This window comes from Pteropus medius, unplaced genomic scaffold (assembly GCF_902729225.1).
Source record: "Pteropus medius unplaced genomic scaffold, Ma_sr-lr_union100, whole genome shotgun sequence".
Classification (NCBI taxonomy): domain Eukaryota; kingdom Metazoa; phylum Chordata; class Mammalia; order Chiroptera; family Pteropodidae; genus Pteropus; species Pteropus medius.
Window position 1 is genome coordinate 20,806,535 of NW_024349803.1, and position 23,195 is coordinate 20,829,729.

General features: G+C 49.9%; 3 protein-coding genes and 1 pseudogene across 8 annotated transcripts in view; 2 read left to right on the forward strand and 2 right to left on the reverse strand.

The window, feature by feature from the left end:
- IP6K1 (inositol hexakisphosphate kinase 1) overlaps positions 1–9,603 on the reverse strand; it is a 40,175-nt gene extending 30,572 nt beyond the window's left edge. For 2 of the 3 annotated variants that reach the window (XM_039837785.1, XM_039837786.1), the window contains exon 1: positions 9,412–9,603. The gene's annotated coding sequence lies outside the window, so the exon portion shown is untranslated. The remainder of the gene's footprint in view (positions 1–9,411) is intronic. The other variant, XM_039837784.1, reaches the window with a different exon arrangement.
- Positions 9,604–10,595: 992 nt separating this feature from the next.
- On the reverse strand, positions 10,596–18,902 carry CDHR4 (cadherin related family member 4). Of its 4 annotated transcripts, none has more exons than XM_039837777.1 (19): positions 18,770–18,902; positions 18,242–18,417; positions 17,960–18,122; positions 17,792–17,883; positions 17,229–17,339; positions 16,504–16,607; positions 16,190–16,326; positions 15,722–15,905; positions 15,332–15,485; positions 14,977–15,070; positions 14,481–14,684; positions 14,258–14,397; positions 13,880–14,030; positions 13,574–13,794; positions 13,204–13,346; positions 12,499–12,555; positions 12,322–12,400; positions 12,065–12,092; positions 10,675–11,546 (listed from the first exon to the last, which is right to left on the reverse strand). In XM_039837777.1, exons 1-19 carry the CDS (start codon positions 18,816–18,818, stop codon positions 11,491–11,493), a joined length of 2,343 nt encoding a protein of 780 aa, XP_039693711.1. In that variant the 5' UTR covers positions 18,819–18,902; the 3' UTR covers positions 10,675–11,490. The 4 variants fall into 4 exon arrangements, with proteins under 4 accessions (XP_039693708.1, XP_039693707.1, XP_039693711.1 ...); XM_039837775.1 differs by having other exon boundaries at positions 12,065–12,095; XM_039837774.1 differs by having other exon boundaries at positions 10,596–12,092.
- Positions 12,784–12,902, forward strand: LOC120582469 (uncharacterized; annotated as a pseudogene).
- Positions 18,903–20,849: 1,947 nt separating the features above from the next.
- INKA1 (inka box actin regulator 1) lies at positions 20,850–23,150 on the forward strand. Its single transcript, XM_039837793.1, has 2 exons — positions 20,850–21,561; positions 22,304–23,150. The coding sequence occupies exons 1-2, from the start codon at positions 21,511–21,513 to the stop codon at positions 23,102–23,104; spliced, it is 852 nt and encodes a 283-aa protein (XP_039693727.1). The 5' UTR covers positions 20,850–21,510; the 3' UTR covers positions 23,105–23,150.
- The last annotated feature ends 45 nt before the right edge of the window (positions 23,151–23,195 follow it).

The following is a 23,195-nucleotide window of genomic DNA, read 5'->3' on the forward strand; positions in this document are numbered from 1 at the left end:
GACACAAAAATCCTTTTAAAAAATTTTGGCAAAACTAATTCGATGATATATAGAAAAAATAATACATCATGACAAAATGAGAATGCAAGGTTAATTAAATATCTGAAGACTAAATCAATGTAATTCATCATATTAACAAAACGAAAAAAAAACATGATCATCTCAATGTACAAAGGAGAAAGCTTAACAAAATTCAACACCCATTCATGATTAAAAACTCTCCAGCAGCAAACTAAAAATAGAAGGAAACTTGCTTACCTGATAAAGGGAATTTATGGAAAAACTTGAAAAACCTACGGCTGACATCATACTCAATGTGAATTTAACACTTCCCTCATACAATCAAAATAAGGCAAAGATGTCCATTCTCACCATTTCTATTCTACATTTTATCAGCTAATACAATAAGGCGAGAAAAAGAAATCAAAAGCATAAAAACTAGAAAGGAAGAAATAAGACTTTATATAGATAACATGATTGTTTACAGAGAAAATGCTCAGGAATCTACAACTTCTGAAACTAATAGGTGAATTTATTACCAAAGCCATAAACTGCAAGGTCAATATACAAAAGTCAGTTATATTTTTATATGCTAGTAACGAACAAAAAGAAAACAAAACAAAAATTTAAAAAACAGTCCATGGGAGTGACAACAAGAAAGATGGCAGAGTAGGGAGCTCCAGGATCCTTCTCTCCAGCCAAACAACTATTGAGATAGCAGCAACTGTGTGAAATAACTTTTTTGGAACTCTGGAGTCTAGCTGGAAAACATGAAGCTTTCAAAGTAGAGCCCGATGAAGAGGCTGGTGAATTTTGGTAAATTTCAGCCTTTTTACGTAGCAGCTTACCCAACCCCCACCCCACAGCAAGCAGCAGAGGGAAGGCTGCCCTAATTCCCCATGCAGCTTTCTGGAGGCTAAGGTGGGCCAATAAAGACCCTGTCCTACAAATACCAGGGTTGTGCATTCTGACTGATGATGGCTGCTTTTGATCACCCAGAAGCAGGCAGAGGCTGGTGACCACTGTTTCAACACATACAGTCTGAAATGGTTTCCAAGGGATTTAAGAGGATAGTACTTGTTTTTATTTTTCCTTTTTGGGAGAGCCAGACATTTAAGGAAATCTTTATCATGTCACTGGCTAACTGAAGAGATGAATGAACAGAAATTTCAATGACCACATACAACAAGGAATAAATTAGTTTAGAAAAGTCACAAATAAAAGGCTCTACCACTTAATAAGCAAAACCTAGCAATCCCTGAGGAGTGGAAGAATCAGATTTCTCCAGTTACCAGAACACAATATTCAAATGTCCAGTTTTAACAACAACAACAAAAAAAAACGATAAAACGAAGAAAAACAAAATTAATGCCCATTCACAGGGAAAAGACTTTTTGACTCCTTTCCCCCTAAAAAAAAATCCTTGAGGAAGCAAAGACATTGGAATTATTATTAGTCAAAGATGTTAAATCAATTGTCATAAATACATTTAGTGGGCTAAAGGAAACCATGGACTAAGGAAATCAAAATGATATATGAACAAAATGAAAACATCAATGAATGACCAAAATTATAAAAAGAAACCAAACAAATTCTGTAGCTAAAAAGTACCACAACTGAAATGCGTGGGGGTGGGGAGGAGATCAGTGGAAGGGTTCAACAGCAGAGCTGAGCACACTTAAGAAGTATCAGTAAACCTGAAGGAAGACAACTGAAATTACTCAGATGCAAAACGTAAAAAGAATAAGGAAAAGAGGGACACTACCAAATGTAACAATATATGCATTATAGAAATTCCAGAAAGAGAGGAGAGAGAAGAGGGCAGAAAAAATATTTAGAAAAATAATGGCCAAAACCTTTCCAAATCTAAAGAAAGACATAAAAAAATATGTCTCCTCGCACAAGGGAAACAACAACAAAAAAACAAATAGAACTACATCAAACTAAAATGTTTTTGCACAGCAAAGGAAACCGTCAACAAAATGAAGACAACCTACTGAATGGAAAAAGATGCTTGCCAATGATACATCCGATAAGAGATTAATATCCAAAATATATCAAGAACTCACACAACTTAACACCAAACATTCCAATTAAAAATGGGCAGAGGACCTCAATAGACATTTATTTCTCCAAAGAGGACATAGAGATGGCCGACAGACATGAAAAAATGCTCAATGTCACTAATCAGAGAAATGCAAATTAAAACCACGAGATACCGGCTCACATCTGTCAGAATGGCCATCATAAATAAGTCAACAAACAAGTGTTGGTGAGGATGTGGAGAAAAGGGAACCTTGCGCAATTGTTGGTGGGACTGCAAACTGGTGCAGCCCCTATGGAAAACAGTATGAAAGTTCCTCAAAAAATTAAAACTAGAACTACCGTATGACCCAGAAATTCCACTTCTGGGTATTTATCCAAAGAAATCCAAAACACTAATTCAAAAAGATATATGTACCTCTATGTTCACTGCAGCATTATTTACAATAGCCAAGATATGGAAGCAACCTAAGTAGTCCATCAATAGACGAATGAATAAAGAAAATGTAGTATGTACATACAATGGAATATTAACCATAAGAATAAAATCTTACCATTACGACACCATGTATGAACCTAGAGGGTATTGTGCAAAGTGAAATAAGTCAGACAAAGATAAATACAGTATGATTTCACTTATATGTGGACTCTAAAAAATCAAAATAAAATAGAAACAAACTCACGGAGAACAAACTGATGGTCACCAGATGGGACGGGGGTTGAAGGGCTAGGTGAAAAAGCCGACAAGATTAAGAAGTACAAATTGGCAGTGATGGAGATGTGAAAAAAAGAGTCACGGGGATGTAAAGTATAGCGTAGGGAATACAGCCAATGACATGTAATAACTATGTATGGTGGCAGGGCACACTGTCTGAGTACTGACACTCTCTGGCTTTGTGGCCTAAACATCTTATTCTCAGTTTTCTCAAATGTAAAATGAATATACTACTACTTATCTCAAAAGGCTGTTAAAAAAGAAATTCCTTCTCTCATCCATTTAGTTATTCAAGAGAAAAACATGCGGACCAAGAAATAAGGATTCCAGTTGAACGAGGAATATTCCATATAGGTTCTCTCTCCCAACAAACTATGACAAATACTTTAAATGACAAAATATAAACCCTTAAAATTTTTAACAAAATGTCCTCTAAAGAAGCAGAATTTAAAGAGTAATTTTCTCACTTCAACAAACCCCCACATGAAATTTTCATTCATTTGAGTCTCCACTTTACCTTCCATTCAGAAAATATATTAGCAGCTCTATAAGAATCAATTTCATTCTTTAAAAGATTTGGAGAGCTTTAAAAGAGAATTCCGATAACCAAATTCTTGACTGCGAAGAAACCAGCAGTTACTGTACACTGTCCCAAAAAGTCAATGGTGAAACAAAAAATACAATATGCCAAACAGGGCTATGAAAAGGCAAAGAGAGTAGATGACTTTTAATGGGAGGGGAGATTTAAAAGATGAACACTCATCACCAAAAGCAAGGCTTGCTGCTTCCAGAAATTAGAACACCAGGTAGGATCCTCTGGTTGGTGCTAGTTTTCAAATACCACAAATGGAAGATCATCAGATAAGGAAGCATCAAGCTTTAAAAACTTACACGTGAATCATGTTCCCAAATATGTTCCATACGAACAACAGTCTAATGAGGCGGTACCCACCATAGTAACTGAGCCTGAACACATTACGAAGGCACAAATCGCCGAGGCCAGGCTCCATAAAGAGATGAAGGATGAATTTTGTGAACCCTGTGCATGACCAAGGAAGAAGCCTTCTGGCCTCCATCAATTAACAGAAATCTAGAAACGTAACAGGTATAGAAGTAAATTCTAAAGCAAATAGATCTCCCACGGTCTAGAAGCTTGTGTCTACTTGCAATAGTTCCTGGTTATTTCAACATCCAACCTCAACAGAGTATCCTTTAGTTCTTGATTCAATATGGGTAGATCTGGAAATCTGGCAAAATGGAAAATAAGGCTTGGAGTTGAAGACTATGAGGGAAGAAAAGCAACAAAGCTGGGCCCAGAGTCCAGAGGACTGCTCTTCAACTTTTCCTGACCCAATGTCCTTCCGATGCAGTCTGGGAGTTGGAGCAATTCTACTCTTAGGTATTTATTCAAAGAGAAATTAAAACATATGTACACATAAAGACTTGTATGAGAACATTTATTGCATTTTTATTCATAACCAAAAACTAGAAACAATCCAAATGCCCATCAGCAAATGGTATAGCCATTAACAGAATACTATTCAGCAGTAAAAAGGAGCAAACACAGCAAAATGGATGAACCCTGAAAACATCATACTGAGCAAAAGAAGCCAGATACAAAACACTATATAATCAATTCCTGTTATTTATAGTACTTACGTCTAAAAAGTCACTGTGAACACCGAGTTAGTAAATACTAAACCAGTGCTCCTAGGGGAAATACAGGGTTAAGTTTCTGTGAACCTCTGATCAAACATTTTTGTTAATCAATCAATACATAACCTTCCAGAACTATATACATACGATACAGAACCTCTTATGTATATTTCTGTTTAAAGACACTTTATTTAATACATATTGTTGACTCAACACTGAACTCTCAGCCAACGGAACAATAACTCACGCCTAAACAAAACTTTAAACTTCTTCATAAGGCACATCTTGTCCTTAGGAAGAACAGATAGCGCTACACTTGGGAGCCATTTGAGGCAACAAAATCACCAACAAAATTTGAAAAGCCATGGCATTTAATATACCACAAAAAGGACACTTTGTTTACAGTATTAGAGCCGAAACAAGAAAGCAGACTGACGCCTTGTCTCACCTTAGCTGGGAACATGCACATCAGGCAATTCAAAATTTTTACCATTTCTGGTCTGTGAAGAGTTTTCTTTGGTCAGTGAAACGGCTCAACTTTAATTCATTGTCAAATTTAAAAACCAGGAAATTTCACATAAAAATCCAGATTTCTGGTTTTCTTTAAAGATCAAGGTCACAAGATGTGGTAACAGATGGCTGGAACTGAGCAAGTGACCTTTTAGATAGGGGCTGTGCTTAGTTGACCCTACTCCCTACCACTCCCCACTACATTACACCCTGCTTCCCTAATTTACTGCCACCTGGCCCCTGATGTAACTGCATCATTTAACAACCCAGATGTTTGTTACTAAATTGCTGACTGCAGGAAAGTACAAATCAGGATGTATAACATAAGCTCATTTTTGTAAAAGTTACGACACAGGGGAAAACTTCTGGTTATACACTAAAACACTAATGGTGAAGTTAAGGATGACCCTTTATTTTTATTTCTTCTTATTACTCATATATTTTTTTAAACTAGTGAATATACATACGTTACTTATATAAAAGTTTTTTATAACAGCTTTGAAATATAATTCACACATAGGATTCACCCAGTTACAGTGTACAATTAATGGTTTCTAAGTATATTTGCAGACGTGTGCAGCCATCACTACAACTTTAGAACATATTAATCACCTCAAAAAGAAATCCCATATCCTTCAGCTATCATTACCCTATCCTCTCATCCACCTCCAAGCCCTAAGCAACCACTGATCTACTTCCTGTCTCTACAAATATACCTATTTGGGACACTTCATATAAATGGAATTATATGTGATCTTGTGTGTTAAGCATGTTTTCTAGGTTCATCCAGGCTGTAGGATGTGTCAGCACTTCATTATTTTGTATTGCCAAATAATGTTCCATTTTATATACATACACATTTTATTTATCCATTATCAGCTGATAGACATTTAGGTTGTTTTCCTCCTTTGGCTATTATGAATAAATGCTGCTATAAATATTCACATACAGGTTTTTGTGTGGACAGATGTTTTCATTTCTCTTGGGTAAATAACTAGGAGTGGGATTGCTGGGTCGTAATGGCAACTCTATGTTTAACGATTTAAAGAACTGCCAGACTGTTTTCCAAAGTGGCTGCAACATTTACATTCTCGCCAGCTGTGTACAAGAGCGCTGAGCTGATTTCTCCACACCCTCACCAACGCTTGTCGTTATCTGATTTTTTGAGTCTAGAATAATCAAAATTCATAAGTGTTAATCCATCATAACATGCCCAGAGTTTTATACACTTCAAGGTATTCTTCACTGACATTAAATTTTAGACTTGAAGAGTCCAGTCCTAGACCTGCTCCCCTCGCCTGCCCACCTTTAGTAAAATGAGGAGACAGGAATAAGCAAGCTACACCCCCACCCACAAATAAAACTTTTACAGAAGAGATCGGCAGCAGATTTTCTAAGCACTCAACAGAACAAAGTCCCTAAATGGGATCTGGCACTGAAATGAACGTGTGTTCCCATCAAAACGCATTTGTAATGCCTCCTACATAAATGTAACTTCAAGTCATAGCAGCACACACGAGTGTCTTGATCACCTTTCATAAAAGAACCAAGATGTCTTATGTTTTCTCATTCAGAATCCACTGCTCAAATCCTGCTTTAGTAGGAAAGGAGAAATGAAATCTGATTTAAAATTGGGGCAAACACACATATCCAGTGGCACAAACATACAAAAGGCCTGACTGACAGCTCCCTCACCCCGAGCCAGAGTGCACTGGACAGCCTTTCCCAGCTCTGCCCGTCAGTGCTCAGTCTCAGGGCAGCACTGGGAGAAGAGCAAGCAGCAAATACTACGGACACATTTACAGCAGCCCAAGGCGGCACTGAGAACAAGCGCCAATAAGAAGAGGGTCTAAGAATCTTAGCACCCAGCGAGTGACACGCTCACCCAACACATATTTTCCAAGAGTAAAACTGGCATCTCAGCCAGGAAGGGGGTGAGCCACACAGTCCCCTCTGAGAATTACTGCTTTCAGGCCTCAGTTCTGCACTGTGAGCAAGGGCCTCCATAAGGCACTGGAGTCAACCTGTGCTACCATTTCAGGCAAGGCAGAAGGTGGAGCTTCATGGCCACCAAATCCCCCGTTTCTACTTGCCCATTTCCTCCATTTCCTTATTTAATTAAGAAGGTGTTTCCAACTCAAACAAATTTAGCACATTTTTGTAAACATTTACTCCTCATCTACTATATGCAGGTACGCGAAGACACAAAAATAGTCTATTAGGAAAAGGAGTTAAGTCTTATCAGAGAAAACAAAACTTTATTTTTAAAAGAGCAAATACTATTGTTTTTGTATAAGGGCAATGATGCTACTGCAGTTCAGAGGAAGTGGAGCATCCCAGAGGCTGGAATATTTGGGGACTGTTTCACAAAGAAGGTGGGAAGGACCTGAGCTGGACTCTGGAGAAAAGAGAAGAGGAGCTGAAGAAAATGGGTATCCCAAAGTGGGCAAAAGCCACTGGAGTCAGCTGGCAAGAGGAGCTGTGTAGGGAAATAACTAACGTGTGTGGAATGTTTAGTAAACTACTTGGTTAGTGGGGTCTAGGCTAAACCCTAGAGAGGTAGGGGCTAAGGCCAGCCGAGCAGCAGCGCTGTACCTTGAATGCCACAGAAGGACATAGGATCTCACCCCATAAACCTGACTTCAGGGTAGAATCTCCAGTCTGTGAAATGTTGTTTGTTGCTCCTAGAGTTAAAAGTGCTGACATTTACAGGTGAATTATGTAAAGACAAAGAAGTTGAAGAGGAAGAAGGATCCGCTATTGTAACAACATTCTTACTCATTTGCACTTAAAAATGCCCAGCCCAGAAGTACTGTTTTTAGCTACTTTTGGGTAATACCAAGTTGAATCAAGCATCATCTACCTCTCATAAATATTCATGAGGTTGTAAAAGCATTAAACAAAGGCAATAAAAGTTCTCATATAGTCTACAATTTCCTTGGGGCAGCACTTCTAACAGAAGATTACACCGAAGATAAACTTTAACAGGCCCTTGATCCCCCCATGCCCCCCCAAAAAAACTGTATGCAAAAGTTAGTGTTGAGAACTTAATAAAAAGAGTGTCTCTACATCTCAAAGAAATCCTTAACAGGTGAGAAGTTAACAGGCTAGATCCTAACTTAGGGATATTTAAACAGAAACCAGCAAGAATTTAACCCTGTGGCTGCCTTAAATTTCTAAAGGAAGCCTTAATCAAAGTGGGGAGCTGGTTAGCTTGGGACAATTTTGAGAAGCTCCTAATATTTTACTACTTCCCTCCTTTCTTATCAAGAACTGCCCAAGGAAATGCTCTCACCAAGGTCAAAACTCATTCAAGATTCAAAAAATGGCAGGAGGGAAGGTAATGAAATAAAGACTCTTCTCACAAGTAAAGCAACCAGCAACAGGCCACCAGCCTCCTCTGGTTTCAACGTCTGTTTTCCAAAAGGATCTCACCGAGGAGCTGGTTTCCTTCAAAATTCATTCTAAAGATGACAAGATCCAAGCACACAAAATATTGCTGCCTGACTTCATCTTAGCAATACAAGGAGACTGTGCAGAGAAGCCAAGAGATCACAGAGGAAAAAAATGTGTTTTGGAGCACTGAGAACTCTCTGGACAGCTAGCCCGGGGTCTCACAGGAAGAGAGCCCTACAGTCTGTTCTCACTGGACAAGAGACATTTAGTCTGTTAAAAGTTCATTTGGCAATTCCATACCATCCAGGAAGACCAAAAAAAAAAAAAAAAGTTTCATTTAGTTTTCTGATTCTACATTTCCTTTGTCTCGTTATACAGGCAAAATATATCTTTAGGAGATAAAAATCAATCAAGTCATCACCGTAATACTCACTTTTTCCAAAAAAGAGGAAAATCATACCACAACTCCAACAAAAAGTGGTGGTCGAGAACCAAAAAATTACGCCGCAAAATATAATTTGGGCATCATGGACATTTAACCAGGCCCTTCAGGAAGAAACAAATCGTGATCTCCAAAGAGCACTGGAGATAAACGCCGGGCAGAGGGCCTTCACCCTTCCAGAATCACAGGGCCGTGACATCGGCCTGCCTGGTACGCGGGGGCTTTCGGCTGTTTCGTCTAGTTTTAGTCTCAAGCAGTCTGAAAATGACTCGCAGGAGCGACATCTAAAGGGTTCGTGTATTTCTCACCCAGGAGCAACACAACGCCCCGGAGAGCATCAGACTGGCACTGGACACATTTCAGCACTGCGGGTCAGCAGAGCCCAGGGCTTCGGTCAGAGAAGCTAGTTTCCCGCCGCCCCACGAGCCGGCCCTCAGGCACGGGGCTCTCGGACCCTCGAGGCCGTTCGCCTTACTTCGGCGCCACCATCTGGGAGGCTCCATGGGCGGCCAGTCAGGACGCTCGAGCGATGTTCAAGTGATGCTCGGCCGATATCCCGGCCCTGCGCGCGCCCGCTCCAACCCCGCGCCCGCCGCTGCCCGCCCCGCGGCCGTCAGGCCGGTCCATCGGCCCGGCTCCTGTCACTCACCGGACTGGCCCGGGCAGCGGGTGCCCACGGCTCCCCACGGGAGCTGGGCCCCCCGGGCCTCCAGGTTTCTGCCCGCCCCCTGGCAGGCAGCGCAGGTGGCTGAGCCCCGCAGCAGCGGCCCCGCACCAGCCGCTCGGTCCAGCTCCCGGCGCTGCCCACTGGGTATGGATCAACAACAAGATGGCGGCCAGCCGAGGGGGCGGGGGCCGGGCGTCATAGTAACCAGGGCTGCAAAGAACCCGCCCCCAGCTGAGACTTTCCCCAATCAACAGCCTCGATGTCCGACGCCGTGGGGGTGCTTCCCGCTGACAGGTCGATTGACCTGTCATTCAGAGCCAACCTCTCACCGCCCGTGCCGAACGCTTCGACACGTGACTGTGACGGCACGGGTTGGCGCATGCGTGCAGTTCCGGGAGTTGCTGGCGGCAGAGGTTTTGTGGGTGATTTCGAGGCCGTAGTGCCCTTGTTCTCTCTGCGTACGCGGCTCCGGTGCAGACCGAACAGCGTCTTCTCACACATGCGTGCACACTTAGGGAATGTCTGCTGAGTGCTGTTTGCAGTTTTTGTCAACACTCCCGGAATGGAGGGGTTGCTGTCCCCATTCAATGGTGAGGAAACTGAGGCGCAGAGCGGGAGGCCGGGCCAAGGTCACGCTACATCTGGAACTGGAGGCACCAGGTCTCATACCTTTTCCTACTGGCTCCAGAGTATAATGCCCTCTTCCCAGCGGCTTCTCCAGTATTGCCCCTCATCAGTGCAACCACCTGTGCTGCCCCATTGCCCACGTTTGTCCTTTGGTCTAGAGTTCAGATCCCCGCACAAGTCCTGGCACACAGCGAGTACTCATTTTCTGCCCTAGAGCATCTTGTCTTGAGTCTCTATGACAGCCTATTTTGCCCTAACCTGTCATGCTCTGCCTCCGAGGCCAACTGTGAGTCCTGGGTGGACTGGTCCCGCATACAGAGCACCTGGGCGTGGCTTCAGGGTTAGGAACCCAGATGCAGTCACACAGTCTAGACTACACATCAAGTGCTACAAATAGCTAGCTCCATGACTTTTGAGCCTTGGTTGACTCATCTATAAAATGAGGATAACAGGCTCTTGAGAGATGAAGATTTAATTAGCCCTTAGAGGAGAATAAGTGTTCAGAAGAAGTCTGCCTGCAACCATTTCCAATAACAGCCTGCTCTCACATCTCTGTCCCTGAGGGCAGCTCAAAACCCTCACTACACTGGGAGCACTGTAAAATGCGTCTTTCCCACAAAAAGCACTCAGCTTCTTTCCCCACTTGGGACATCATAACTGACTTCCAGTGACCCAAAAGGATTCAGGTCCACAGACTTGGAGATATCACAGTAAAGGTAGCCTCCACCAGAGAGCAGGTACTCTTGGAAAGCTGGCAGCATCTTGGTATCTGATGCCAAACTGGGCACAGGAAGTGGGCTAGCATTGCATCTTCTGCAGGTTACTGCAGGCCACCTGGCTGTGTGCAACAGCTCAGCTCAGCACAGAGAGGGCTGAGGGCCAAGGAACCAAAAGAAACACATCAAGAAGAAATGGGAACAGCCCCTCAGAAGAGGGTTCCCATCAATCCCTCCATGGCTGCCCATGCCAGGTCTGCACCAACCCACACCTCAGTGCAAAATCTCCAGATCTTTCCCAAGAAAACCTCCACACACAGTCCACAGACTGCCCCAGAGGTTGGTGGGGCCCTCAAATGAACAATTCCTCTTGGGCCTTTTCCACCTGCTAGAGCAGGTGGCCTCTGAGGTGACAGACCCCCTCAGTCACTGACAGGACTAACAGCCTCTTACTTCTGCAGAGCATTAACCACTGTCAATCAGAGCATGGTACAGTGCCTTCTTAAAAGTAACCTTACTACTCCCTAGAGTGTTCCCACAAAGTAGGGAGTTCTCCGAGTGAGAACAAGGAAGCACAGATCTCAGAGCTTCTCCCACATGTGGGTTACAAGGCTGGGACTTTCTGCTTGTAATTTTGTTTATTATTGAATCAACTTGAAAACACAGCCCATGATCACATGAAGAAGAAATTCCCACGTAGTGAAGCAGCTTCTTGGCCTCAGAGCCAGCGCCGGGCTCCCGTGTGTGAGTTGAACAGGTAATCTCTGCCTGTACCTGTGCTCAGATGGTTAGGAGAGAGAGGTAGCACTGCTGGCCTCAGCAGAACTGCCTCCTGCCCCTAAGGGTAGGAGAAGATGTCCCAGGACCCTTGGTTTGAGGACCCCCACTTTCTGCTTGATCCAACCTGTCCCCTTTCTCAGCATCTCCTTTGAGGTCTGGTTCAAATGCACAGGAAGCATCTTTGATTCCGCAAAGCTGGACACCAGTTCCCCTAAGCCCAGTGCCAGATTACTCTGCTCTAATTCACTGAAGCAAATGGAATATCTGGGGGTCTCTCCCCTCACTACCTGTCTCCCTTCCCCTATGGGCAGGAACCAGATCAGCCCTGAGTCATCACTTGGTCCTACAGGTGTCTGACAAACATTTGGCTGAAAGGTGAGTGGGGGTGAGAACAGACCTCCTTCACGGAAAGAGTAGACAGTAGATGCCTGGTGGTAGGAGGAGATACTGAGATGGATTAAAGAGAGAAGGTGGGCCAAGGTGGTGAATGTATTGGGGATAGGGAAACTCACAGGAGTCCTGTGCTCTGCCATCGAAATGCTGCTGAGGGGAAGAATGAGAGGGTACAATGAGTTGAACCCTATCCACAGGGAGCAGGTGGAGGCCTGCTCCCAAAGGGATCAGGAGCCCACTTGCCTCCTCCATCCTGTTGGTGCTGGCATGAGCTCCCATAGGGGTAGCCATCCATAAGGAAGTGGGCAGGCTGGGCAGGGGAGTATTCTAGAGCAGCCTTAGTGTCCCCACTACACAGGATGGTGGGTTGACATACCAGGCTCATGGATGCCTGGGGTGTCTCCATCATCGGTGCCTCCATGAACCCCTCAGCAGACCCTTCAGCTCCTTGGATACTGAGACAGAGTAGGAGCAGGAGTACAGGATAAGGCTCTGGGCCCCAGCCTGAGTTTAAGTAATGGTCCAGACATAGAGGTATGCAAAGAAGGCTGACCTGTTTAGCAGCAGAGCCTGAGCTGGTTTGCTTGGTGCCCGTAGCACCTGGGTCAACCTAAAATGCCGGGAGGGGGAACCAAGCGTGAGGGCAGCAGACTTGCTGGCTCCAGTAACCAGCACGATTCATTTACCCCTTTATACTGGGGATAGCCAAAGTCTGTATGCAGTGTCCATATTGTTACCCCCACCTTCTTCTGCGTTCAGTCCTGTGCCCACAAGAAATTCAGTCTTAAGGGCAGATCAGGTTTCAAGTGGCAATTGGGGGTCAAGAATAGAGTAAATGATCTACGGCCATGCCACCTTGAACATGCCCGATCTTGTCTGATCTCAGAAGCTAAGCAGGGTTGGGCCTGTTTAGTACTTGGATGGGAGACCACCTAAGAATACCAGGTGCTGTAGGCGTTAAAAAAAAAAAGAATAGGGTAAATGCCCAACGCATGACACACTCAGAGTCTCCAGCCCTCATCCACACCCATCCCATTCCAAGACTAGGCTCTGACAACGATGGAGACAGCTTCCTTCTTCCATTGTCTCTCTGCCTCTAATGTCACGACCTCTGGAGGGAGAACAGCCCTCCTTAATATTGGTTTGTTTGCCCATCGCCATGGGCATTGTTATCAAACCTTGGCTGAAACCACTTCTCACAGATGGGGTCCGTTAGTGGGCTGGGGAGAGGCAGGAAGCACAGGAATAGGAACCCTACCCCTGGAGGAGTCTGCTGAGAGGCCAGCCCAGGGCCAACAGGAGGAGGGCACCGGTCACTGTCAGCACCACCACGAACCAGGGCTCCGGCTGCCAGAAAGCCTCTGTGTCTGTCACAAGCAGCGGCATCATCACTGAAGGCACCTGAAATGAGGTCACAGCCTCACCGCTGCCCTGCCAAATGCTTTGATCTTCTAAACTCGTCCAAGAGCTGGGCCGCCCCATCCCCCAGATTTGCTCTCCCATATTGCTCTTTGCACTCAACGCTCCCCTCTGAAATGCCTTCCCCATCATCCACCTGGAAAACTGGGGCTCTTCACCCTCCAAGGTCCTCTCTCTCTACCCCACAAGGGCCCAAGGACCCCCCTCACTGTGGCTCTGTGGGTGCTGGTGGCCACTGTGCTGGCCCTCCAAGGAACTAGATGCACAATGACAGTAGCTGTGGTGCTGAGGTGGGGGATGGAGGGACCTGCATCAGCCACACGGATCAATAGCTCATAAGTATGGGGCTGTTCTGGCCAGGGGGCCCCCAATTTGAGGTTGTCGTGCACCAGGACGGCTCCTCGCAGGCTGAATTGGCTCTGACTATTCCCTGAAAGCAGAGTGGCAAAAGAAGGGGAGCACTGCTGGCTTTGCCCATGCCTCTCCCACAGCCTGGTGACACTCATGGTCTTCACCTCCCACGATGCTGTAGGAGAAGGCCAGGCGCTGTGGCTCCTGAGGGATCCGACATGACACCTTGGTCACCTCCATGCTATGGCCCAGGGAAGTGCGGACGGTGAGTTCTTGAAACGGGGGCTCACACTCGGGAGCATGGTCATTCACATCCTGCAGGAACATAGCCAGGTCACCCACTTCTTGAATCCCCGGGCCAGCCCTTCAGCCTCCTCCCTAGACCTTAGCTCTCAGGCAATAGGCTCTGAAGCTTTCCACACGAGGCCCCGCCCCCATCCAGCCAACCAGTGGAGGAAACTGAGGCACAGAGTGGAAAATCAGAATGGCAGAGTGAGGTTTGAACTCTTTTTAATTCTTTCAAGGCCTTGGGGCTCAATTACCTCAATCTCAATGGTAATAGTGCAGGAGCCAGAGCGGTGGTAGGTGGGGTCCTGGTCTTGGCTATGGTCAGTCACCAGGACAATGAGCCTGTACATCCTCTGCTGCTCATAGTCCAAAGGCCCCAGGAGGCGAACCTCCCCTAGAAGGCGGGGAGGGCACAGCCTCAGCCTGCAGAGTCAACTCTGACTCTACCCCTCCATTCCAGCCCTGTGGGGGAAATACCGCTGAGACGGTCCACAGCGAAGATGGCAGACCCGCCAGAGGTATGGTATTCAATGCTGTCATGTGGGTAATCCATGTCCGTGCCCACCACAGAGCCCAGCAGGGTGCGGGGCCCTGCATCCTCCCGAACCCGGAATGTGCGTGTGACGCAGGCCGGAGAGAACTCATTGACAGGTGTCACAATCACCAGTACTGGCACCTCAGCTGGAAAGTGTTAGGCAGTCAAGGAGCTGGCCTGGGGTGCCCAACCCTGCCCTGGGGATCTGAGGAGGGAGATTCGTCTCTGCCCTGGGCGGTCTAAGGAGAAAGACAGTCTGGAAGGAAGGAGGGCAGTATCTCTCCCGTACTGGGGGCATCTGGGAGAGGAGAGATGTGCCCCACGCTAGACATTTGAAATGGACATTTGAAACTGTCCTACCAGTTTCAGAGGGAGGAGAGCTGTCCTGAGGATGGGGACAGGGGTACTGAATACCCAAGCCTGGATATGGTCACTCACTGGACATCAGGGGCTGACCACCATCGAACACCAGGATGGAGGCTGTGTGCTGAAAGCAGGCCCCAGGAGTGTCACAGTCCAGTGTGGCATTCACCTGGCCAGAGGGGCCAGAATGTGAGGCTCAGCCACTGCCTGGGAGAGCCTCGAGCCACTCTGGGCTGCCTCAGGCAAGCGCATCTACAGATGGCCTATCCTGACCCCCAGTTCTCCATATTGCAAAGCAGGTAGGCTCTACCACCATTTCCTTCACCCTGTGGTCTTGGCTCCCACAGACCATTGCTGCCTCCTTCCCCCCACCCCACCTCGCTGGCCCAAGCACCCTTCCAGTGGGTCTGGGAATTGTGGCAGGGGGCACCTTCAGGACCCTGTCGCTAAGGCAGAGGCTGGTGGGGCCAGGAGGGCCGTGGAACCGCAGCTGATAGTCCATGGTGGAGCCAGGAGAGTCCAAGTCAGTGCAAGTGAAGATGCTCAGCACGGTGCCCACGGGTGCAGTCTCGGGGATTTGAGTCCTGGGAGCAGAGGGCAGGCGGCAGGGCGGGAGTCGGGGCTTGGCGGTGAGCCGTGGCTGGAGACCCGGTGGCCTAGGTAAGGAGGAGGAGCCCGAGGACGAGGTGGCAAGGGCAGGAAATAACGCCCCCTTTTTGTCCAGGAAGCAGGACCAGAATATCACCATCCCCGAGGACCGCGTCCCCGGGAGTGAGGTGGTTCAGGTCCAGGCCCAGGGCCTCAACGTGCGTGTACTCACACTAGGAGTGCTGGGAGGCAGCGTGGGGGCCAGCGGTTGACCGGACGCACGTTCACGGTGAGATTGAGCTCAACGCTGGCCCACGGCTGGAGCCGCTCGAAGGCCTTCACCTGCAGCGCAGTGACTGCTGCTCCTGGGGCCCGCGCCAACTCCAGAGGCGCAGTGGTCCGGATCACGCCGTCCGCTGGGCCAGGTGGGAGGGTTGGGGTGGAGGGGACGCAGAGTTCGGCCCCGCCCCCAGCTCAACCCGGTTCCCACCCTCTCGCTGACGGGTTAGGGCGCTGAGCCTGGCACCCGGCGTTGCCTCCTCCAAAGCTCGTCTGTAGCTCCGGCCCGGTCCCCAAACGCGACCTTGCCCCAGTTTCTGCCTCAGCTCCAGCCTCGTTTCTCGCGAGGGTAAGGCAGTAGTGCGGGTCACCCCTGGACAAGCCGCAGAGGCATTCCCATACCCCACTCCACGCTCCTCACCGCGTCCGATGGAGAAGAGCGTGCAGGGCATGGGAGACAGGATTTCGTAGCGCACGTTGAGGCCCTGGGCCTGGACCTGAACCACCTCACTCCCGGGGACGCGGTCCTCGGGGATGGTGATATTCTGGTCCTGCTTCCTGGACAAAAAGGGGGCGTTATTTCCTGCCCTTGCCACCTCGTCCTCGGGCTCCTCCCCTGGAACCTCCCACAAACCTCAGCTAGCTGGGACATTCCTGCAGCCCCACTGTGACCTATTCCCACTTCCCTGAGGCCAGGCCCTGCGCCCCCACAGTCCCAGGGGAGGGGAGCCTTACAAGAAGGAGACTTGGCTGGAGGGAGCAGGCAAAACTTTCACCACCAGCGTCCCACTGCAGCTTCGGCCTGGGCCAAAGGTCACCAGGATCTGAAGCTGGAAGACCTGCAGTGACACAGAATAGGAAGGGAACCACAGTGTACATCTACCTGTATGTCTGTGCCCAGACTTCCCATCAAATAAGCAGCCCCCATATGACCTCCACAAGGAGCCCAAACGCTCACTCTTCCACAGACCTGTCACTCTGCTAACAGGTATATCTTTTGAGTCCCATTCTTATGAGCCATACATCCATCTATTAGGATACAAACAGCCCCCAAGAGAGCGATATCTAAGTCATTCACGTTATGCCTTATCATCTTAGAGTTGCTAAGAGCCAGTTACTAAGTTGTAGAAGTTTTAAAGAAGGAACTTCTCTAACCTGCACTCACCACCTCACCCAGAACTCTCCTGTCCGTCTTCTCTGAACACTCTCATTTCTATTCAAGACATCGTGAGCCAGAGATTCCACTTTTTTTCTGGAACTCCAGAGCCCAACATAGAACCAGGCCAAGATGGGAGGACAGCCAGCATGGGGCAGCAAGTACGGGTATGGGCAGTGTCTGGGAGAAGCAGCCTAATGGAGGAGGCCAAGGAGGCCAAGAACAAGCAAATTTCCAGAGGGTGGTGGCCCTGCCCATTGTATGCCTCATCCATGGATATCCCCAGGTCCCAAGTCATGCTCACCTTTTGAGCCTGGCCTTTGAGGCCCTGCGGTGGTGCCCGCAGCCAACCTTGCCCATTGATGGAGAAAGGTCCGGGAAAATATGGAGGGTCCTGGACACTGGTGATGTTCATCTGACAGGACAGAGATGCTGGATGCTCAGTCCCCAGCCCCCAGTACCCAAAGCATCCCTGCCAAAGTCCCCAACAATCCAGCAGGTACCTGCCCACACCCAATTCTATGAAACCCCACCACTGACATTTATCCTAACCTGGGACCCCAGATCCCAATCCTCAATCCTTTCTGCTTTTAAACCATTTATTTTGTTTTTAAACTACATTTCCTTTTTGGATTACAAAAGCGATACACTTGAAAGAACTCAGCCCCTGAGAGGTTCCTGCAGGAACAGCCATGGTCACTAGTGGGGTGGGGGCCCTCAGTGGCTCTCTCCAAGAGCATGTATCATGCAGAGGCTCAGCTAAAGGGTTCCTCTGAAGTTCTCTGCTTGGCCAAGCAGGGGCTGGGCTTGGTCTCCCATGCCCACCCTCCCATTTTACTCCCCCTACTGCCCGTGTGCTGGTCTTACCTGGGCTCCCTGGAGTTCCAGGCCTGGGAAGAGCAGAGTGTATAGCCTGGCCCCAGGTGTGATTGTTTCCGGCACCTGAATGATTTCCCCAGCTGGCCAGAGGGGAAGTTAGGGAAGCTCTGTTCAGGCCATGCCTGCCCACCCCTTGCCTGCTGCTGCTGGCCTCACCTGGGCTGGCGAATGGGCCAGCACACTGGATATGGCCAGGGTCCTGCTGCACATCCACAAAGAGTGATCCCTCCGACACGTTGTTGCCACATGTGTACTGCAGCTGCAGCTCATAGCGGTTCACTGCCAGGGCATCCAGTCGGGCTGAACTGCTTAAGGTCACCTGTGGCAGGTAGGCAGTGCCATGTGGGGCCTAGACTCTCCCTCCCACCACCTCTGGTTTTATGAATTTAGGGTCTGCTCTTGTTTCCCTATGGTTCCCAGTTGTGTCCATGACCCTACCTTTCCCACATAGATCCCCTGCCACCTGGTCAAGCTGGGTGGGTTGAAGAAGGTGGTGGGTGGCTGCACACTGAGCAACTTCAGGGAGGGCATGTGAGAAGTACAGTTTAAGTAGAGGATGGTGCCAGGTCCCTGGCTCTCGGAGACATTTATGATCCAGGGCAGGTCGTGGACAACTGTGAGGAAGAGATGATCAGGCTGGAGGCCCCCATGCTCATGGAACCACAGACTTGAGCATAGTCCTGCCCTTCTGCCACAGGGCCTGGCCAAATCTTGGGACCAAACAGCCACAGCCCTTCCTTGTGCCCCACATCCAACCATGGGTCAGCTCATTTCATAGATTGGAAGTGAGGATTTGGTCGAGGAAGCAGCCAAGATAAGAATGAGGGTCAGGGGTTCAGAGCCCTTTCCTGGCTTTCCTCCAGCCCCTGCCGTCCATGGTAGACCATCTGAAAAGGGTCAGGACTCTGCTCCGCGGCGGAACAGGGAGATGAGAACTGGGGTTCCCCCAACCCACCAGCTCCTCACCAGAGACAACCAGAGCAAGAAGAAGTGCCAAGGGTCTGAGTAGCACCATTGTGTCCTAAAGATACAGACAGCAGAAGAGACTTTGGAAGGACAGAGGCGTTTGTCAGGCCCACCCTGTTGCCAGGTCAGTTGCTCAAACACACTGGGTAGGCAGGACTTCCGGGCCTCCCAGACTGCAGCCCCACCCATCCCTGGTGACTGAGCTCTAGACTCCAGACAGGCATCCAGAGGCCTAGAGAACCCTATTTTTTCAGGGCTCTCAGAGATTTCCCCCATTCGTTACCACAAGCAAAAGCGGGTGTGAGGGGAGAAGTATCAGCTTCAGTTGGGGAAACAGGCTCAGGGAAGTCCTTGGAGACAGAACAAGACAGTACCCAAGAATATTGGGCCCAGGACCTGCTACCCCACAGAGTCTGAACTCCAGCTACCCACCCCCCATTAGAACATTATCTGTCTACACTAAGGCCAACCTCAGTAAAATCCTTGTTGATAGAAATCAAATAGTAGTTATGGGATATCAATTGGATGGGGCACAAAGTGGCCTCCTGGAGTGGCTAGGGATATCATTTATTTTGATCTGGGTGACAGTTGCACAAGTGTCTACAGACAACATTTATTAAGCCGTACTTCTATTCATTGTGTGTGTGTGTGCGTGTGTGTATATATATATATATATGTCAATTTTTAAAAAGTTGTCTATATTTGCTCTCTCCAGTTCTTTATCTCTCACTCTCCTACTCACTACCATCAAGTTTGTCCTTCTTTCCATGAAACTGCCCTTGTCAGGGTCTCCAGAGATTTGTGTACTACTGAATTCAGCAGTTTATTCTCCACTCTCGATTCCTTGGCAGCATTTGATGCTTGCTCCCTGTGGCTCCTTAAGTGCCCATACTCTATTTCTTCTCACCTCCCAGGTGGTTCCCGCATAGCTCCTTTGCTGGTTCTGCTTCCCTACCTCCACCCAGTGGGGTGTTCCATGGCTTAGTCCTGACTGCTGCTCTCTGTCTAAGAGATGGATGGCCTTAGGTACCATCCAGTCCTTCTGTCTCCCAGATCCAAGGCTTCAGTGCTGATCTCTCTCCCCAAGTCTAGTCACACATCCAGTGGCTGACCCCGCATCTCTTCTCCAATGTCTAACAGGCATCTCAAGGGTCACGCGTTCACAAAGGATCATTTGATTTTCCTCCCCAAACCCACTCTTCTCCAGTCTTTCCTGGATCAATTCATGACAATCCCATCCAACCAGAAGTTCAAGCCAGATCTAGGAGTCATGTCTGATGCCCTCTTTTCCTACCCATATTCATGCATCAGCAAGGTTTGATTTTAGCTCCAAAACATACACCAAAGTGACCCCTTCTGTGCACCAGCCCCATCACAGCCCAGACCAGCCCCTCCCTTGCTGGATGAGGGCAGGAGCCTCCATTCTGATTACAAACAGCAGCTGGGATTATCTAAACAGGAGCCAGCCCAGGTCACTTCCTGCTCAAAAGCCCTCAGTGCTCCCCATCACATCAAGAACAAAACTCCATATTCCTTTCTGAAGCTGCTAGGCGCCTGGTTTTGCTGACCTCTTCACTACTGCAACTACCAACATCATAAACCCCTTAGGCCTTCTTTATGTTAAGCCCTGTCCAGTTCCTGTCCTCTCAGGACCTTTAACTGGCTTATCCTTCTTCCTAGAATGCCCCTCTTCTTGATCTCCCCATGAAGGCTCATCCAAACAGAATGCCATCTCCTCTGAGAGTCGGTTCTCCCAAATCAGGCCGTCGCCCTCATTCCCCAGCATTTTTCTGTCTACTGACTCATCTGTCTCCAGTTAGACAGTATCCTTGAAACGAGCCTGAAATCATGGAGGACCTCTGGGAACAGGCTCTGACCATTCCCGCCAGAGAGGGCCGCCCTAAGCCCCTGCATTCACTCTCAGTCTGCACGTGATGCTGGGCGGAGGGGATGCGGACGTCACCTCAGGAAATGCGGCTAACCGCGCGCTCCCCACTAGAGGGCGGCCGGGCCTAGCTTGGGCCAGACGCGGGGCGGAGAGGCGTGGGCTGGGCCTTGGCTGAGGCCCCTCCTCTAAGCTCCTGCGACGTCCCGCGCTCCGGGAGTCCTCAGAGGAGGCAGGACCCTCCCATCACTTCCAGGGATTGTCAAGGCCCGCTCCAGGAGCGGATCCAGGGGGTTGGGCCCGAAGTGGGCCACAGCACTGAGGAGCCCGAGGACTGGGGGCGCTCTGCCGGTACATGGGCGCAGCCGGGGAGCCCGCGTGCCCACCGGGCCTTTGCGGGAGGGACCACAGTCCTATCCAGGGAAAAATGGGGAAGCTGAGGCTACAGCGGGAAAGCGACTTCTTCTGGGTCGCGCAGCGAACCCGGAGTCAACTCAAACGCCCGGGGCGTCGGGAAGTCCCGGGCCGGGCCGCGCCCGGCTTTCAGCAGCGGCAGTCCCGCCCCTCCTCATAGAGCTGGAGCTGAGAGGGGGAGTGGGCGTGGGGATCATCCCCGCGCGCCCGGGGGCGGGGCCACTTCAGCTCCGCCCCGGCCCCATTGGCTGCGGCGTCAGGGGCGGGGCGCGGCTGCCAGATGTTGGGGTGGTGGCTGCGGCGGGAGCTACGGAGAGCGAGGAGCCGCGGGACAAGATAGAGGGTGAGGGCGCCGCTCGCCGGCCCGCCCGGCCCCCTCCGCACCGCTCCCGCTGGAGTTCGCAGAGGAACTGGCAGGCCTGGCGAGGGCTCTGGCACGGGCATGCACAGCACTCGGCTTGACAGCTTCCTGGGCCAGCTCCGCTGGGAACTGGTGAGGCTTGGGAGCGGGTGTGATTCGTCAGGACGTGTGTGGGGGTGCTAGGGTTCCGTCCCGCCCGAACGGCACACGGGTCGGGGGCCGTCCCGAGTGCACGTCCAAGGCGGGATGGGGGCGGGGCGGCCCAGATGGCCCAGATGGCCCGCGTCGGGTTTCGGACGGTTGAGAGTTGCTCTGGGCATCAAGTAACAGCAGCCCAGCTGGCTGTGCCGCTGGGGCGGTGTAAGGAGCTGAGGGGGGTAAACTTCTTTTGGGGTGGAGCAGTCGCTGCAGGAGACTAAAGAGCTGCTTGCGCTGCTTTGGTTGCCCCCTATCCCAGGCTGGCCTGTACTTTCTTCCTCTACTCCCACCTGACAAGTGCCCTGTCTTCTCTGAAAGACGTTGTGGGCTTTGAGGAGCTGAATTCCTCAAGAGGCACGGATGCTTCCCCACCCCAGCCCTGAGCAGGACCTACTTCCCGATGCAGGCCCGCAACCCTGCCTCCCGCCCTGGTGGCGGGTGCTGACTTGCCCGGCTCTGCGTGCTGAAGCCTGCCGGACTGCCACCAGGTCGACTTATGGGAACCACACGAGCTTCGTGTGCCAGCACCCCCATGCCCTGTACCCACTAGAGGCCTTGCTGCCTAGGTCTGCAGGCCTGTCCGGCTCTTCTGGGCCTTCTGTTCTGAGATTGGCCCCCCAGAAAGCAGGGATGACAAGCACTGCCCCTCCAACTTCTGTTCTCTCTTTCTCTGCAGCTGTGTGGCCGGGACACAGGCTCCCCTCCCATGCCTGGCCCCCTTCCGCCACCCCCTAAACCTGGCTCAAGTGTCCGGCTCAGCCACCGGCTCAGGGCCTCAGATGTCTTGGATGAGGACTCAGTCTGCTGTGTGGAGGAAGAGGAGGAAGAAGGTGTAGTGACAGGAGACAGGGGTGTAGGCTCGGGGGGCCCTAGGGAGCATACCCTGGATTGGGACTCTGGCTTCTCTGAGGTGTCTGGCAGCACGTGGAGAGAGGAAGAGCTCCCCGTCCTCCAGCATCCAGCACCCCCAGCATGGCGCCCCCATAGACAGCGCCTCTCAGCTAGCAGCATCCCCCTGTCCAGTGGGGTCCCTGTAGCCAGTGTACCACCTGCCCACCGACCACGGCCCAAGTCCACCCCAGATGCCTGCCTGGAGCACTGGCAGGAGCTGGAAGCTGAGGACTGGACAGCAGCCCTGCTGAGCAGAGGTCGCAGTCGCCAGCCCCTGGTGCTGGGGGACAACTGTTTTGCTGACTTGGTGCACAACTGGATGGAGCTGCCCGAGGCAGCAGGTGAGGGGGACGACGGAGGTGGGCCCCGTGCCCGTGCTCGGCCCCCCCAGTTCCTGCTTGGTCTCTCTGAGCAGCTGCGGCGCCAGCTGGCCAGGGCCCGCCGGGCGGCCATGGCAGGAAAGCGACTGTCATGCCCACCTCGCCCGGAACCTGAACTGCCTGCAGACATCTCACGCTTTGCAGCTCTCATGAGCTGCCGCAGCCGCCAGCCCATCATCTGCAATGATGTTGTCAGCTACCTCTGACCCTGCCCTCCAGCCTGGGACAATAAAGGCCTTTCTCTGGACTGTCCTGGTTCCATATGCCTGAGTCTCCAGGAGGCAGCCCCGAGCCCTT

Coding starts and splice junctions, on each gene's coding strand:
- INKA1 (XM_039837793.1), top strand. CDS start 21,511: ATGCACAGCACTCGGCTTGACAGCTTCCTGGGCCAGCTCCGCTGGGAA. Junction 21,562..22,303: donor GCCAGCTCCGCTGGGAACTG/GTGAGGCTTGGG, acceptor CTTTCTCTGCAG/CTGTGTGGCCGGGACACAGG.
- CDHR4 (XM_039837773.1), bottom strand. CDS start 18,818: ATGGTGCTACTCAGACCCTTGGCACTTCTTCTTGCTCTGGTTGTCTCT. Junction 13,347..13,573: donor CCAGCACCCACAGAGCCACA/GTGAGGGGGGTC, acceptor ACCTCATTTCAG/GTGCCTTCAGTGATGATGCC. Junction 12,096..12,321: donor CCCAGGCATCCATGAGCCTG/GTATGTCAACCC, acceptor TCTTCCCCTCAG/CAGCATTTCGATGGCAGAGC.